General features: G+C 37.4%; 1 protein-coding gene across 8 annotated transcripts in view; it reads right to left on the bottom strand.

Annotated features, from left to right (window-relative positions):
• LOC127433365 (PH and SEC7 domain-containing protein 3-like) overlaps positions 1-15,374 on the bottom strand; it is a 204,532-nt gene that overhangs the window by 69,396 nt on the left and 119,762 nt on the right. For all 8 annotated transcript variants that reach the window (XM_051685198.1, XM_051685199.1, XM_051685202.1 and 5 more), the window contains 3 exons: positions 13,163-13,243; positions 8,412-8,524; positions 7,168-7,226 (listed from right to left, as the gene is read on the bottom strand). In XM_051685198.1, coding sequence (XP_051541158.1) covers positions 7,168-7,226; positions 8,412-8,524; positions 13,163-13,243 — 253 coding nt within the window. The remainder of the gene's footprint in view (positions 1-7,167; positions 7,227-8,411; positions 8,525-13,162; positions 13,244-15,374) is intronic.

Here is a 15,374-nt window from a genome sequence, read left to right as displayed (position 1 = left end):
AGCCTCATACGGGGCACCAGTAAATGTAGTGCGCTACGTTCAGGAGCGGGTTTGGTTATTAGCAATAATTAGTAATTATCAAAGATAATGATCAATTATTAAAATCAATAGAACATTGATGAGAATCAATGTTAGCTCTTTTAATCCTTCACATCAACAATTATCAAAGATAACCATCAAATTCAACAGAATATTAACTATTATCAAAGATAATCATTAATTATTAAAATCAATGGAACATTGATTAGAATTAACACTAGCTTATTGATCCTTCAAATTCAACAATTATCAAAGATAATTATAAAAATCAATAGAATATTAATAAGGATTAATATTGCCGGGGCACCACCCTGGAATCAGGGACAAATAACCGGACAGTATAACAGTCTCAATATTAGATTGTTCTCTTAAGAAAATCAACATTCAAAAGGAAACAATGAAGGCTTGAATCCGAGCACTGACATCCCCTGCCAGCATGTGACACAGGTGTATGCAAAACAAACCAAAACACTTCTCTTTGAAATATAACAAAGTTTATTTATGCAGTAATATCAATTAATAATCAATACAATGCAGTCAATAAACTTCCGACTTACAACTACAAACTAAACAGTGACAATTAGATATGGTAACCAAAATAATCCTATAACACATGAGAGGAAGGTGTGTGTGCGTGTGTGTGTAAGGAGTGACGTGTACAAAATGGTGGACGTGACTCTCGTGGAGAGTACGTCACGTGAGATTTCCGGCCAGAGAATATGGCCGCGAATGTGGGCGGAGAGAAGCCGGTTAATGGCGTCTGCCCGTTTACCGCGTGTCTCCGCTTGTACGATAACTTAGGGACAAAGCTGAGCTGTATCACAAAGTTATCTACTAGCCAAAAATGTGTGCGAGAATATTTGTGAGGGGTCGCGTGTGTGTGATTAGTACGAGAGAGAGAGAGAGAGAATAAAGTGGAGGCACCGAAGCCGGTTTCGCGATCGTGGGGGAGAAAGCATCTGTTAGTTTATCACTCAGAGATGCGGTGGACGGCTCGTAAACCGTCCTGTGGTCTTTGGTTCTTTAATGGATAAACTCAGTGTGCCGTCTCACCCGCGATGGTGGAAATACACAACAGTCCAATGTGGTTGGACTACAACACAGCAGATCTCATTCGTAATAACAGTACATTACAGTAATACCTTGAGGATTATTAGCAGCAATGAGCGGACTCGGAGGTCCGTAAACTGTACAAGCAAAAACCTTGGTGCACAGGAATAACACACTATAATATTCGATCTCTTCCCAGACGTAAACCTCTTACTTGAATCGCATGAGGATGCAGAATGTGTGTTCATCATCCTTTAACTCCGACTGACGGGAGGCCGTTTCCTCGCTCTGTCGGCGGGCGGTACGGCTGCTGATTCTCGGTGGGCTGGCGGAGAAATTAGCGACGTCAACTTGATTGAAGAGGGAAGAGAAATCTTTTTCTCTTCACTTCTGCAGGCAGACGGATGAAGATGCGGATTGCTCGGCGGTCTCCTTCGGATCCGTTAGAGCGTTCGGTGGAACACAGAGTAATCTCAACTCATCCAGCGAGATGGAGATTGTATGGCCACAGTTTCAAGTCGGATGTTACTTCCTTGTGCCACGAGGCTACACCTGAGAGCAGCAAAGAGCTGCGTCTACACACAGCAAGCAAAGTTGCTGGAAGCAATTCCCAGAAGGATTTCAGAGGTATTTCTACTTCCGATGACATCATGGTTGAGGGGCGTTCTGTCGTGTGCCTCATCCAACAGGAGTTGAGAGTTCGATCCTTTAGTGAGCAAGGCTTAATGGGATTTGTAGTCTGTTTTGGACTCCCTTTGTTTGATTTTGGCGTGGTTTTTATCAGTAAGATTTATGACTTTGTGTGTGGGCCTCAGTTAGGTTTTACGACTGTGTTAGGCCTGCCTTTGTCTTCTATCTGAATACATGAGGCCCAACATCTTAAAACTTCTGCTTGGTGACGCTAATGCAGGGCTGTTCGCTTACTTGCACTGATGCTAGTGAAGTAAAACACCTTTTAGCACAAATTCAAATTTATTAGTACGCCTAAGAGTATGGTTGAAATGGTTTCATTGTTATTTAAAAAAAATGTATAACTATTTTTAATTACTACAATTTCCTACTACAACAATTTTGATACTTTGATATAATGCTCACTTTTATATGTGTGATATTCCAATTTTTAATCGCAAATGTGAGCAAAACTGTTGCACTGTACATCACTGCGCTAATGGTGGAGATATTTTCTTTAATAATACGACCTCTAAACTGACTAGCGTTCTGTAAAACAGAATATTTTCTTATTATTTGCATTACAGCATTAGAATGGTATATCATTATAGTTTTTGTACAATGAATTTTACTGCTAACTGTTCTTATACAGTAGAGTGATATTTTCGTATAAGATATGTCAAAGATTGTTGAAATTATCCATAAAGAGATTTTCTGTAATATTCTACATCTGATGCAAGTCAAATTTAACCAAATATATTGTAAATACTGTACATATATATATATATATATATATATATATATATATATTATATATATATATATATATATATATATATATATGTAAAGCACCCCCACAACATGATGCTGCCACCCCCATGCTTCACGGTTGGGATGGTGTTCTTTGGCTTGCAAGCCTTACCCTTTTTCCTCCAAACATAATGGTGGTCATTATGGCCAAACAGTTAATCTTTGTTTCATCAGACCCCATGTGCACTTGAAAACTGTATTCTGGCTTTTTTTACAGCAGTTTTGGAGCAGTGGCTTCTTCCTTGCTAAGCAGCATTTCAGGTTATTTCGATATAGGACTTGTTTAACTGTGGATATAGATACTCGTCTACCTGTTTCCTCCAGCATCTTCACAAGGTCCTTTGCTGTTGTTCTGTGATTGATTTGCACTTTTCACACCAAACTACATTCATCTCTATGAGACAGAATGTGTCTCCTTCCTGAGCAGTATGATGGCTGCATGGTCCCATGGTGTTTATACTTAGTACTATTGTTTGCACAGATGAACGTGGTACCTTCAGGCATTTGGAAATACCTCCCTAGGATGAACCAGACTTGTGGAGGTCCACAATTTTTTTTCTGAGGTCTTGGCTGATTTCTTTTGATTTTCCCATGATGTCAAGCGCTGAGTTTGAAGGTAGGCCTTAAAATACATCCACAGGTACATCTCAAATTTATTCCAATTACCCAATCAGAAGCTAATTGGCTAATTGCCTAAAGGCTTGACATAATTTTCTGGAATTTTCCAAGCAGCTTAAAGGCACAGTTAACTTAATGTATGTAAACTTCTGACCCACTGGAATTGTGATATAGTCAATTAAAAGTGAAACAATCTGTCTGTAAACAATTGTTGGAAAAATTACTTGTATCATGCACAAAGTTGATGTCCTAAATGACTTGCCAAAACTATAGTTTGCTCATATTAAATCTGTGGAGTGGTTAAAAAATGAGTTTTAATGACTTCAACCTAATTGTATATAAACGTCTGACTTCAAATGTATATAAACCGCTCTGGAAAAAATTAAGAGACCACTGCAAAATTATCAGTTTCTCTGGATTCTCTGGATATGTGTAAAATGAAAATTTTTGTTTTATTCTATAAAGTATTGACAACATTTCTCCCAAATTCCCCCAAAATACTATAATTTAGAGCATTTATTTGCACAAAATGTCAACTGGTCAAAATAACAAAAAAGATGCAGTGTTTTCAGACCTGGAATAATGCAAAGAAGTTTAAAACAAGTTTATATTCATTTTTAAACAACAAAATATTAATGTTTTAATTTAGGAAAAGTTCAGAAATCAATATTTGGTGGAACAATCCTGATTTTCAATCTCAGCTTTCATGCATCTTGGCATGCTCTCTGCCAGTCTTTCACATTGCTGTTGGGTGACTTTATGCCACTACTGGCGCAAAAATTCAAGCAGCTCGGCTTTGTTTGATGGCTTGTGGCCATCCATCTTCCTCTTGATCACATTCCAGAGGTTTTCAATGGGGTTCAGGTCTGGAGATTGGGCTGGCCATGACAGGGTCTTGATCTGGTGGTCCTCCATCCACATCTTGATTGACCTGGCTCTGTGGCATGGAGTATTGTCCTGCTGGAAATACCAATCCTCAAAGTTGAGGAACATTGTCAGAGCAGAAGGAAGCAAGTTTTCTTCCAGGACAACCTCGTACGTGGCTGGATTCATGTAGTCTGGCTTTTTTATGGTTGTTTTGGAGCAGTGGCTTCTTCCTTGCTAAGCAGCCTTTCAGGTTATTTCGATATAGGACTCGTTTTACTGTGGATATAGATACTTTTGTTCTTCCTAAACAATTCAACCTTAGTTTCATCAGTCCACAAAATTCTTTTCTATTAGCGTTGTGGAGTGTCAAGGTGGTCTTTGGCAAACTTCAGGTGTGCAGCAATGTTTTTTTTTGGCTTCCTTCATGGTGTCCTGCCATAAACACCGTGCCCGTTTAATGTTTTCCGTATAGTAGACTCATGAACAGAGATTTTAACCAGTTCCAATGATTCCTTCAAGTCTTTAGCTGTCACTCTAGGGTTCTTTTTTTACCTCACTGAGCATTCTGTGGTGTGTCCTTTGAGACATCTTGGCTGGATGGCCACTTCAACGGAGAGTACCCACAGTACTAAATCGTCTCCATTTATACACAATTTGTCTAACTGTGGACAGATGAATATCTAAGCTCTTCGAGATAACTTTGTAACCCTTTCCAGCTTTATGCAAAGCAACAATTCTTGATCGTAGATCTTCTGAAATCTCTTTTTTGCAAGGCATGGAAAAAGTCAGCAGATGCTTCTTGAGAATAGCAAACTCAAAATGTTTGAGGGCTATTTATAAGTCACAGTAGCTCTAACCCACACCTCCAATCTCATTTCATTAATTGGCTACCAGATTTGCCAACTCCTGACTCTAATTAGCAATTTTTTTTGGTCATTTTTTGATGAAGGGTTCACTTACTTTTTCCACAGCACTGTGAATGTTTAATGGGACGAGTTAAATAAAGAATATAACTGTTTGTGTGTTGTTAGCTTAAGCACTGATATTTCTGTATTTGGACCTGTTTGGTTTGGAACAACATTAGAATGAGTAAATGACAGAACTTTTGGCTGAACTATTCCTTTAAGCAAAAGCTTTTAAAATGGAGCATTTCATCTGAACTCAACATGACTATATACAGTAACCACATATGTACTAATGGCTATTATTATACATTCTCAACAATTACTCTGTCTAACTCTTGATTTCTGCTTCTGCTTTTCCAGGCTGCAAATAATGTTCTAGACGCAGACTGCTGAAGCGATGGCTCGGCCGCCTGCATTCTGACATCACAAGCAGCCGGTGTTTGTTTCACTCACTGTACTGGTCGTGCCAGCACCAGCCGAGATTGTAGGTGGACGCCACTGACAAATGTTCAGACTGGCACAAGATATCAAACACACACACAGGCAGGCGGCTTAAAAACACAATCTTCCATTGCTGCTTCATCTGTGAAATGATACTGTAGCTGTGTGTCATCCATCATTTTAACTGCACATATCAACTGATTTTTCTCTTGTTGTATCATTTGGCATAGGTTTGCAGTATGAGCAGATCATAGCATCAGCAAATACTGTGAGAGTCAGACATTACTCTGCAAGGACAGTTCAACTAGATTTGGACATTTTCTAAACAAAATTTGAGTGTTGTTTGCCTGTGCAAAACTCACTGCTACAATGCTAGGGTGTTGTGGGTGGTTGCCATACCGTTGCTATACCGTTCATCTAGCGCTCTGAGTTATTAATTAGTCAGTCACATGACTTGAGGCAAAGTTATGTGACTTTTTTGATGCGCATCTAAGAATTTATTCAGTTATTGTGTTTTCATAACAGTTTATGCGCAAACCACCTCAAACGAGCGTACATATTTTTTTTATGCACATATTCAAGATTTTATTCACATTTTGCTGTTTCCATCCAACATTTATTATGCGATATCCCAAAATTTGCATAAAAGTATGTGGATGGAAACCCAGCTACTGATAAATCGATAAGGAAAATATGTAGTTTTCTTCAGTAACCACATATTAGACCCATAAATATATTGCAAACACTTCACGTGTAGTCTTTAGATATCTACACCTGCTGTGTGTGTCTAGTCTATAACCTGTGTGATATGCATAATGTTCCCTCTCAAACGCAGTCATTTATTTGTGTGTGGGCGTTTGGAGTATATTTGTGCAAATTTGAGCTCCATTCACCCACATCACGGCGAGAGCTACTGAACATTGTTTGAAATGAAAGTACTGCGGCGTGGGCACGAAAATCCACGTCTCCACTGAACGTGTCCAACTCAAAACACACCACCCTGTGTGATCCAAGACACATGATCAAACTCCATGGAGGCCAAACAAGATGAGCTATTCTTTGAGGACCCACAATGCACCTCACAGTTCACTTCATAAATAGTGGAGGTGAAAAACTTGATGGTCTTTCTTCCCTTGCAGATCTGATCAATCAAAATGCATGAAGTGAATTAGTGGTAAAATCATACAGGTTTCATTTAGGTTACATACTAATGCATGTATTACAATGATTTTACTATGAGTAATGGGTGTTAGCCATGATGCAAAGTGCCTAAAACACCCTTACCCCTGGTAAAATCACTGTAATGAAAGGACTTGAGTAGTTTATTGCTTTTATAAAATGGTGGCACTATGGTACAAGACACCAAAGCTCAATAAAAATTAAAAAGTTATTATAATTAATTATCAGAATAAACAATTATAACCCTAAGTAATATAGTTAATTAGTCCAACTGTACGTTGCTTGCGATCGCCAAGCAATGTAGTATGGACTGTCACTTATTTAAATGAAGAAATCCAATTTTTTATTTAAACATGAAAATGTATAAATCACTTTTTAAATGGACACGCAGTGTCCTAGAGTATATTGAAATCTTCCTGCACTCGGATCTTCAAATCAGTCGATAACTCCCTCTGATAAGGTCAAACGTTGACTGGGTTCATGTGCTCGGGGCAATTATATAAAAAACAGTCATGTTTCATTCAGAATGTTCATTTAACATTTTCAATGTGCATTTGCAGTGGAGGGTCAGAGGTCAAAGGTTACTTACAGGGCCATGAAGGTCAGTGTTGAGCAGCATTAGTGCGCAGGTGAGACAATGAACTCCATCTGCAAACATCAGACACAATGAACAATATTGTCCTCATATCTGATATCACACATTCATCTTTGCATCAGGCCAAACGTCTAACATCACTTCCATGGCAACAGTCTTAGCAACAGCTTTTTACCCATATACCCATAGCTGTTACTAAGATGGTTGCTATAGAGAAAAAAAAAAAAAAAAAATTTCACACTCTGATTCTAGACACAATCATGTTTCATGCAGAATTACTTAAGGCAGCCAAACTCTCCAAAATGATTCTATTTGTCTCACAGAAGCTCACAGAAACATGTCCAGGTCATATTTCACTCCAAAAATAATAATAAATAAATAAATAATAAATATATATATTTTGCATAAAGAAAATGAAGCCTATTTTTATGGCCTTTAAAATGTTTCCTTTGTGACATTATTTTCATGATAATTACATTTATTAAAATGCATCTGAATCTCACTCTTCTCCCCAACAATTCTCCACTGTCACTTTTATTATTATAAATATATTGATAATATCACATATTTATTTTTAATCTTACATAGGCTATATTTATTTAATATTATTATTTTTTTTTGTTTTTTACTTTAACGTAACTTGTTTCGCACACGTAAAACGGTGTATGTTTATACTGTATCAATAGTGTTATAAATGTTGCCTGTGATGCTTACATTATAAATACAGCCTATTGGCACAGATTTATTTGCTTGGAGAAGAAATTATAAAGAGAGTGAGCGATTTCAGGTTCGGGTCGAGTTCAGACTTAAACTTTGATGGTCGGTACCAGTCGGGTCATGTCACACAGTCTCAGGTATGGGTTGGGTTCGGGCTTCAACTTAATGTCCAAAAAGACCTCTAGCTCACACTGATGTTAGAATCATTTTGGAATGAGGGCTGACACATTCACAACACACACTTCAAGATTTACTCAGATTTAAAATACAGAAAAAATTTGGGTATATTGTGTCACTCTTATGAGCAACATTTTACTGCATTTTTGGATTTATAATTTTTTTTAATTTCTTTTTAAACTATCCAAACACACAGAACGTTCCTAAACTTACATCAGAAAAGAGCAAAAGCTCTGGCAACAGCTGTTAACACAGGATTGCTCAGTAAAATTTTAAATGTGATGCTTAGCAAAGGGCTTGTTGGTCTAAAAAACACATTTTGTGATTAAGTTGATGTGCTGTACCTTGTGCAGTGATGACGGTGGGGTTACACTGATAGTACCGGTTCGAGAAATGAATTAACACTCGCTCTCTCTCCTGTGTCTCACCCATCAGTGAGAACGCTTTCAGAAAGGATCTGGAGGAGAGACACAAAAACATATCAAAGCAGCATTATAACATGAACAAGACAACTGCATACAAAGACGACATGATTTGTTTGAAGATTGACAGCCATCAGGACTCTTTACATACATCCAGACACAAGATGAAAGACAACAACAAAAAAAATCAACACAATGCTCCAATCATAACAGGAAACATCAATTGTGCATATGAGAACACAGAAGGAAATAAATACAAACTCAACGTTTGTGAACTTTATCTGAACTACTGCAGGAATGACCCCAGAAATATGATCAGACATTAAAATAACAGCACCGTGTCATATTATTGTAAAGAACATTCCTGGCTGTTGCATACAAAAATAATAATAAAAAGATTTAGTCAGTTCATATTCTCAAATGTTAAGTAAAAAGTTAAACGAGGTGGAAAAAGCGCTTCAGTATACAGTTCTATGTTAACATAATGTTGCACTGGTGCCACAATACTACCCCAGGCTCACCTCAGAAAAAGGTAATGTGTCGCAGGCTGTAAAAATAAAAATACAAATATGCTACCAGATTGCCACTATTGCATCACCTGTATATTGTACAATTAATAATAGGCAAGATTTAATCACACTTTGCGCTCTATGGTATTCTTGCATAGACCCTAAATTTCACTCACCAAGAACACTTGTAATGGAACTAGGGATGTGACTTCTTTAAATTTTTAGGGGCCAAGCACCGAAGGTGCTGAAGCCCCTATTGTATCCGTTAGTATTCTTCTCTATTATTCTTCCTCTGACTAGGGGTCTATGGCTGCCCATAGAACCGTATGGTACAAAGTTGTGAAATTTGGCACACTGATAGAGGATACTTTGAAATGTTACTGACCCAAATTTGGGGTCTCTAACTCAAACCCTCTAGTGCCACCAACTGGTCAAATTTGCACTTATGTTTATGCTCAATACTTTTGAACCGTAAGGCCTGGAGTAAAAAAAAAAAAATTCTCTGATTCCTTGTCTCATGCAGAGTCATTTTCCAAAAAAACAACTTTTTCGAACTCCTCCATGACCGCAAGTCCGATTTGCACAAAATTTGTCATGTATCATCTAGAGACACTGTGAACAAGAAGTTAATCAAAAGCTTTTTGATAGACCAAACCGTTCAACGAATTTGATGGCAAGCACGCCAAAATGGACGCGAGGCTGTATCTTCGCAACGCTTTGGCGTATTGACATGAAACTTGGTATGTGTCATAGCCAACATGACTTGATGGTACCTATTCAAGACTGTATCTCAGCAACACTTTGCCGTATTTTCATCAAACTCTGTGTGTGTCATAATGACCACACCCTGACCTCACCATAGAAACGTGGTGACAGTGCCACCTATTGGTCAAAAGTTATAATTAATTTGATTGAAATTTAAGCACTTCTACCTATGTTTTTATGGGTTCAAGCCCGAAGGGCTGAAACCCTATTGTAATTGTAAGGATTTTTATTTTTATTATTATTCTGCCCTAAAACTGATCGTGCAGACCAAACCGTAAGTCGTAGAGAGCTGAAACTTTGAGTTTCGGCCCGATCAGCCTCAAGGTGGCATTATAGTGATCATGTTTACGTTTTGGCCCATAACTCCTAATCCGTTTGTCGCACACTCAAGTGTCTTACATCATTGGATTCCTTGGCTCAAGACGAACAAAACATATATCTCCGATTTCATTTCCATCATGAAAATGTTTGTGCTAATTTGCATAATTCGAAAAACCTACTTTTTCGAACTCCTCCAGGCCGTATGTTCGATTCGCACGAAAATTGGGGCGTGTCTATTATGAACCCTCCTGACAAAAAGTTATCAAAAGGAATTTTGATTCGAAGCGTTGCGAAGATATAAGCCAACAAATTGGTCAGGTGTCATCCATTTTGTCCGTATTGACCAATATCTACCAAATGAAAAGGCTAAATTACGAAACTTGATACACATAGACAACAGGACATTCTGAGTATGCACGCAAAGTCGCGAAAAATGTCACCTATAGGGGGCACTACAACAACAACAAAAACGCTCATAACTCTGTAACCGTATGATCGTTGAAAATTGGTATGCTTCTTGTAGGGGCCAAATGCTAACATATTCTACAATATGACTCAGACAAATTAAAAAAAACATGGCCGCCAGCAGCCAATCAAATTTCAGCAAAATGGCTGCATAAATGGTGTGTAAATTATTGTATATTATCCAGTATTACCTGCTATTGTGAACTATATCTAGGACTCCCTAGGTCAATAATTATCAAAGAAAAGTTGAACTTTAGTTATTTAGGGGTTGCATTTATCATGTGGGTTTGACCAAGTGTATCCAAAAGCCTATAATTCCTAAAATAAATATTCAAATTTCTAAAACCTTTTTGGAGATTGGGTGCTTTGTGGCTTTATAACATTTTTATAAAAAAAAAATGACCACCATAACAATTATCCTGTTTCAGGATCGTTGAACACAAGACATCAGTCATATTTAACACCAGTTTGCAAATTCAGCAACTTACAAAGTACATATACAAATACATACCTTTTTTGCATACTTTGAAAGTTCTTAAAAGGCTTGAACCCCGACAATTGCTGCTTGCAGCTATATTTTATATATAAATATTATACTCACTTATTCACATTTTATCTTTTCATGTCAATTCAGTGTCACTGTTAAGCACATATAGAGCTGCTACTGAGCAGTGTTGGGTGTGATCCGTCACAATAGTTGGAATCAGATTACACTTTCCTGTTATGAAGTAATGCAAGGAATTACTCTTTATTTTTCAGTACTTTAATCATAGTTTCTGTTCTGCTGTTTCTTGTGTTACAAATAAGATTTTTGTTTGATCAAAATTATTGTGCTCACTTTTATTTTGTTGACGTACATGTGCAAGCTGAGTGCGCACAGTGCAGGCTCAGATGCGCGAGTGTATTAACGTTTTCTCTCTCTCTCCTTTGCCCTCACTCTCAAGTGGCATTGTGAAGCCTGTGAATCATCTTTCTTGTTTCAAGGAAACATCAGAAGGAACCAATTCATTACAGCAAATTTAATTTCCCAGCTCTACAGAGGACATTATCGGAAAGTGTGCTCGGCTCGCTGTCTTTGTGTGGGCTCAAACTCTGTGCGGCCGATCACACTGCACAACAACAGCTCTAGTATCTTTGCTCTGATACCAACTTACCTGATACCAATCCTTTAACAAATACATCATTCTTTTTGTGTAGCGCTTCATCTGTGGAAATCTGGAAAATTCCAAACTCCTGTTGAACTGCAAAGAGAATGCAATAGTGGAGACGATGCACTGTGAAATGTGGCGGTAGGTGACATCCTCTGTTCAGAATATGAATTTCATATAATTTCTCAATAGCGGGTAAAATTCTGTTCTATTTCTAAAATCTCTCACAGGCTGCACCAGAGCAGTTGGCAAGCCGAAGATGGCCCACAGGCTGCAGTTTGGACACCCCCATGCTAGATGAACATCTTTGACCACTCCGCTGTGTTTCATTGTTTATTCAGCACAGTGCACAGTTTTAGCATAGGAATGTGAATTTTCTTTTGTTGTTATCTTAAATTTTACGATAATTTTTCATTTTAATTTGACATCCTTAATAACAACAAACCTTTATTTAATCAACATACTAATAAATCATTATTTTGTTACATCAATGTAACATTTATTCAATTAAGATATGGTGATATACCGTTTGGGCATGAACAGGTGTCATTGACAAATGCAGACGGTCATGTGTCGGTGTATTCATCTTGCAGAGTTGCAGAAGTTCAGACTACATAATTTATTTTAAAAAATGCTCATGTGGGAATGGGGAGAAACTCGATTCTTAGAGTTTCAGTATGATTTCATAATACAATGAAATCTTGTCTCAAAAAATGAAGGACAATTTGATTCCTTATGATATGACCCATTTAAAACACTGTTTCATGAAGCCATAAATATGGACTATGCTACGCTTTATTTTGTATTCATGACTGTTCCTAGTCTGCCTACTCTGAAATTTCGAATCTGTCCTTAAACTTAAAGATATTATTACTCTTAGTAAATTTATAATGATTGTTAAAGCTGAATTTTTAGTGTTAAAATACTTTCTTCTATCCCAGGTTAATATGCAGAGACAACTATAAGTAAACCATTCAGTGGTAAATTTTCAAAAACTGTAAACACTGTGTCTCTGTGGTTTGTTTGAGCGACCCACTTAGACTATCTGATGGTTTGAACAACAGCAGACATTGGGGCATATTCAGGAAGCAGTTTTTTAAAGCATTGTTTATTTTTGCAATTCCGTTCAGTGGCGCAGAATTATGTACTTCAGCTTTAAGTCTAAAGGAACTACAATCTTTTGATTGTAACTGTCGTAAATGATTGCGTTTTTATGTGTTGTTTTAAATGTAGTTGATTTATGTATTTATACTGTATACTGTATATATTTGGTTGCTGCCTTTCTTGGCCAGGCCTCTCTATAAAAGAGATTCAAATCTCAATGGGACCAATCTGGTTAAATAAAGGTTAAATAAAGTAAAATTACATTGAATCACACAGCCAGTCACACATCAGTGAGCACTCAAAGCTCCGCCCACATGATGGCACAATCATTAACTGAAATGACATCAGACTGTAGCTGTACCTGAGTGACTGGTCCAATGTCAAGTCTGTAAACTCAAAGAATGTGAGATATTCTTCTGCCACCATCTTACTGAAGTCATTACTGTCAACACAAACACAAGATTCATATTAAAACAGATCAAATATGATGACAGAGCATAATCTCACAGTTTTTAGGTATATCTGACAATAATTTCTCATAAAGTCTTTACACACTGTATTTCACAATCACATAAGACACTATTATAAGTTCAGAATGACTGCGATATCTGCAAACATTAGGGCTGGGTATTAATACAGATTTTCCAATTTGATTCAATTAGATTCTGATTCATACGGGTATATTTCAGCTATAATGTTTATTTTGCCTTCATATGAAATAAATTATCTCTCAGCTAATGCTGTCAATTATACAGGGGACATTCTAACTAGGTACATTATGAAAATACGAATTTTACAAATTATATTTTATCAGTTTTTCATCATTTTGGACCCATTTGAGCATTGTATTTCTTCAATAAATATGATTTCTTGAAATTTCACACATTATATTGCATATATATATATATATATATATATATATATATATATATATATATACACACACACACACACACACACACACACACACACACACACACAACAACTGAAGTCAGAAGTTTACATACACCATAGCCAAATACATTTAAACTCACAATTCCTGACATTTAATCGTAGAAAACATTCCCTGTCTTAGGTCAGTTAGGATCACTACTTTATTTTAAGAATGTGAAATGTCAGAATAATAGTAGAGAGAATGATTTATTTCAGCTTTTATTTCTTTCATGACATTCCCAGAGAGTCAGAAATTTACATACACTTTGTTATTATTTGGTAGCACTGTCTTTAAATTGTTTAACTTGGGTCAAACTTTTTGGGTAGCCTTCCACAAGCTTCTCAAAATAAGTTGCTGGAATTTTGTCCCATTCCTCCAGACAGAGATCTTTGTCTCCATGTGCACTTGTAAACTGTAGTCTGGCTTTTTTATGGCGGTTTTGGAGCAGTGGCTTCTTTCTTGCTGAGCAGCCTTTCAGGTTATGTTGATATAGGACTCGTTTTACTGTGGATATAGATACTTGTCTACCTGTTTCCTCCAGCATCTTCACAAGGTCCTTTGCTGTTGTTCTGGGATTGATTTGCACTCTCGCACCAAACTACATTCATCTCTAGGAGACAGACTGCATCTCCTTCCTGAACAGTATGATGGCTGCGTGTTTCCATGGTGTTTATACTTGGGTACTATTGTTTGTACAGATGAACATGGTACCTTCAGGCGTTTGGAAATTGCTCCCAAGGATGAACCAGACTTGTGGAGGTCCACAATTTTTTTTTCTGAGGTCTTGGCTGATTTCTTTTGATTTTCCCATGATGTCAAGCAAAGAGGCACTGGGTTTCAATGTAGGCCTTAAAATACATCCACTGATACACCTCCAATTGTCTCCAATTAGCCTATCAGAAGCTAATTGGCTAATTTCCTAACTTGACATAATTTTCTGGAATTTTCCATGCTGCTTAAAGTCACAGTTAACTTAGTGTATGTAAACTTCTGACCCACTGGAATAGATGATATAGTCAATTAAAAAGTGAAACAATCTGAAACAAGTAGATGTCCTATATATATATATATATATATATATATATATATATATGCATGCCATCTGTTGCAGGACTACCTGTTCTTCTATTCTATTTGCAAAAGGAATGTTTGGGAGTCTAACATTTAGTGTTGTCAAAAGTACCGGTACTTCGGTACCAAGTCGTCACTAAAATAAAAAAGATGTAATGATACCAATGTTTCTGCAGTGTCGGTAGTACTGAGCACCGACTCTATCCAGTACCAGCACGCAGTATGATTGACACACGATGATTGACTTTAAAAATGCTCACAGGCTTATTAAGAACGCAATTTGTCTTTGAATAATGTCTCTCTCTTTTTTCTTTTTCAAAAAATCATTTTCTCCCCAGTTTGATATGCCCAATTCCCAGTGCACTCTAGGTCCTCGTGGTGGCATAGTGACTCGCCTCAAACCGGGTGGCAGAGGACGAATCTCAGTTGCCTCTGCGTCTGAGACAGTCAATCCGCACATCATGTGGCTTGTTGAGCACGTTACCGCAGAGACCTAGCGCATGTGGAGGCTCACGCTATTCTCAATGGCATCCACACACAACTCACCACGCGCCCCACTGACAGCGAG

Source organism: Myxocyprinus asiaticus, chromosome 43 (genome assembly GCF_019703515.2).
Source record: "Myxocyprinus asiaticus isolate MX2 ecotype Aquarium Trade chromosome 43, UBuf_Myxa_2, whole genome shotgun sequence".
Lineage (NCBI taxonomy): Eukaryota > Metazoa > Chordata > Actinopteri > Cypriniformes > Catostomidae > Myxocyprinus > Myxocyprinus asiaticus.
The sequence above is the reverse complement of the archived record's forward strand: the minus strand, read 5'-3'. Positions and strand labels throughout refer to the sequence as shown.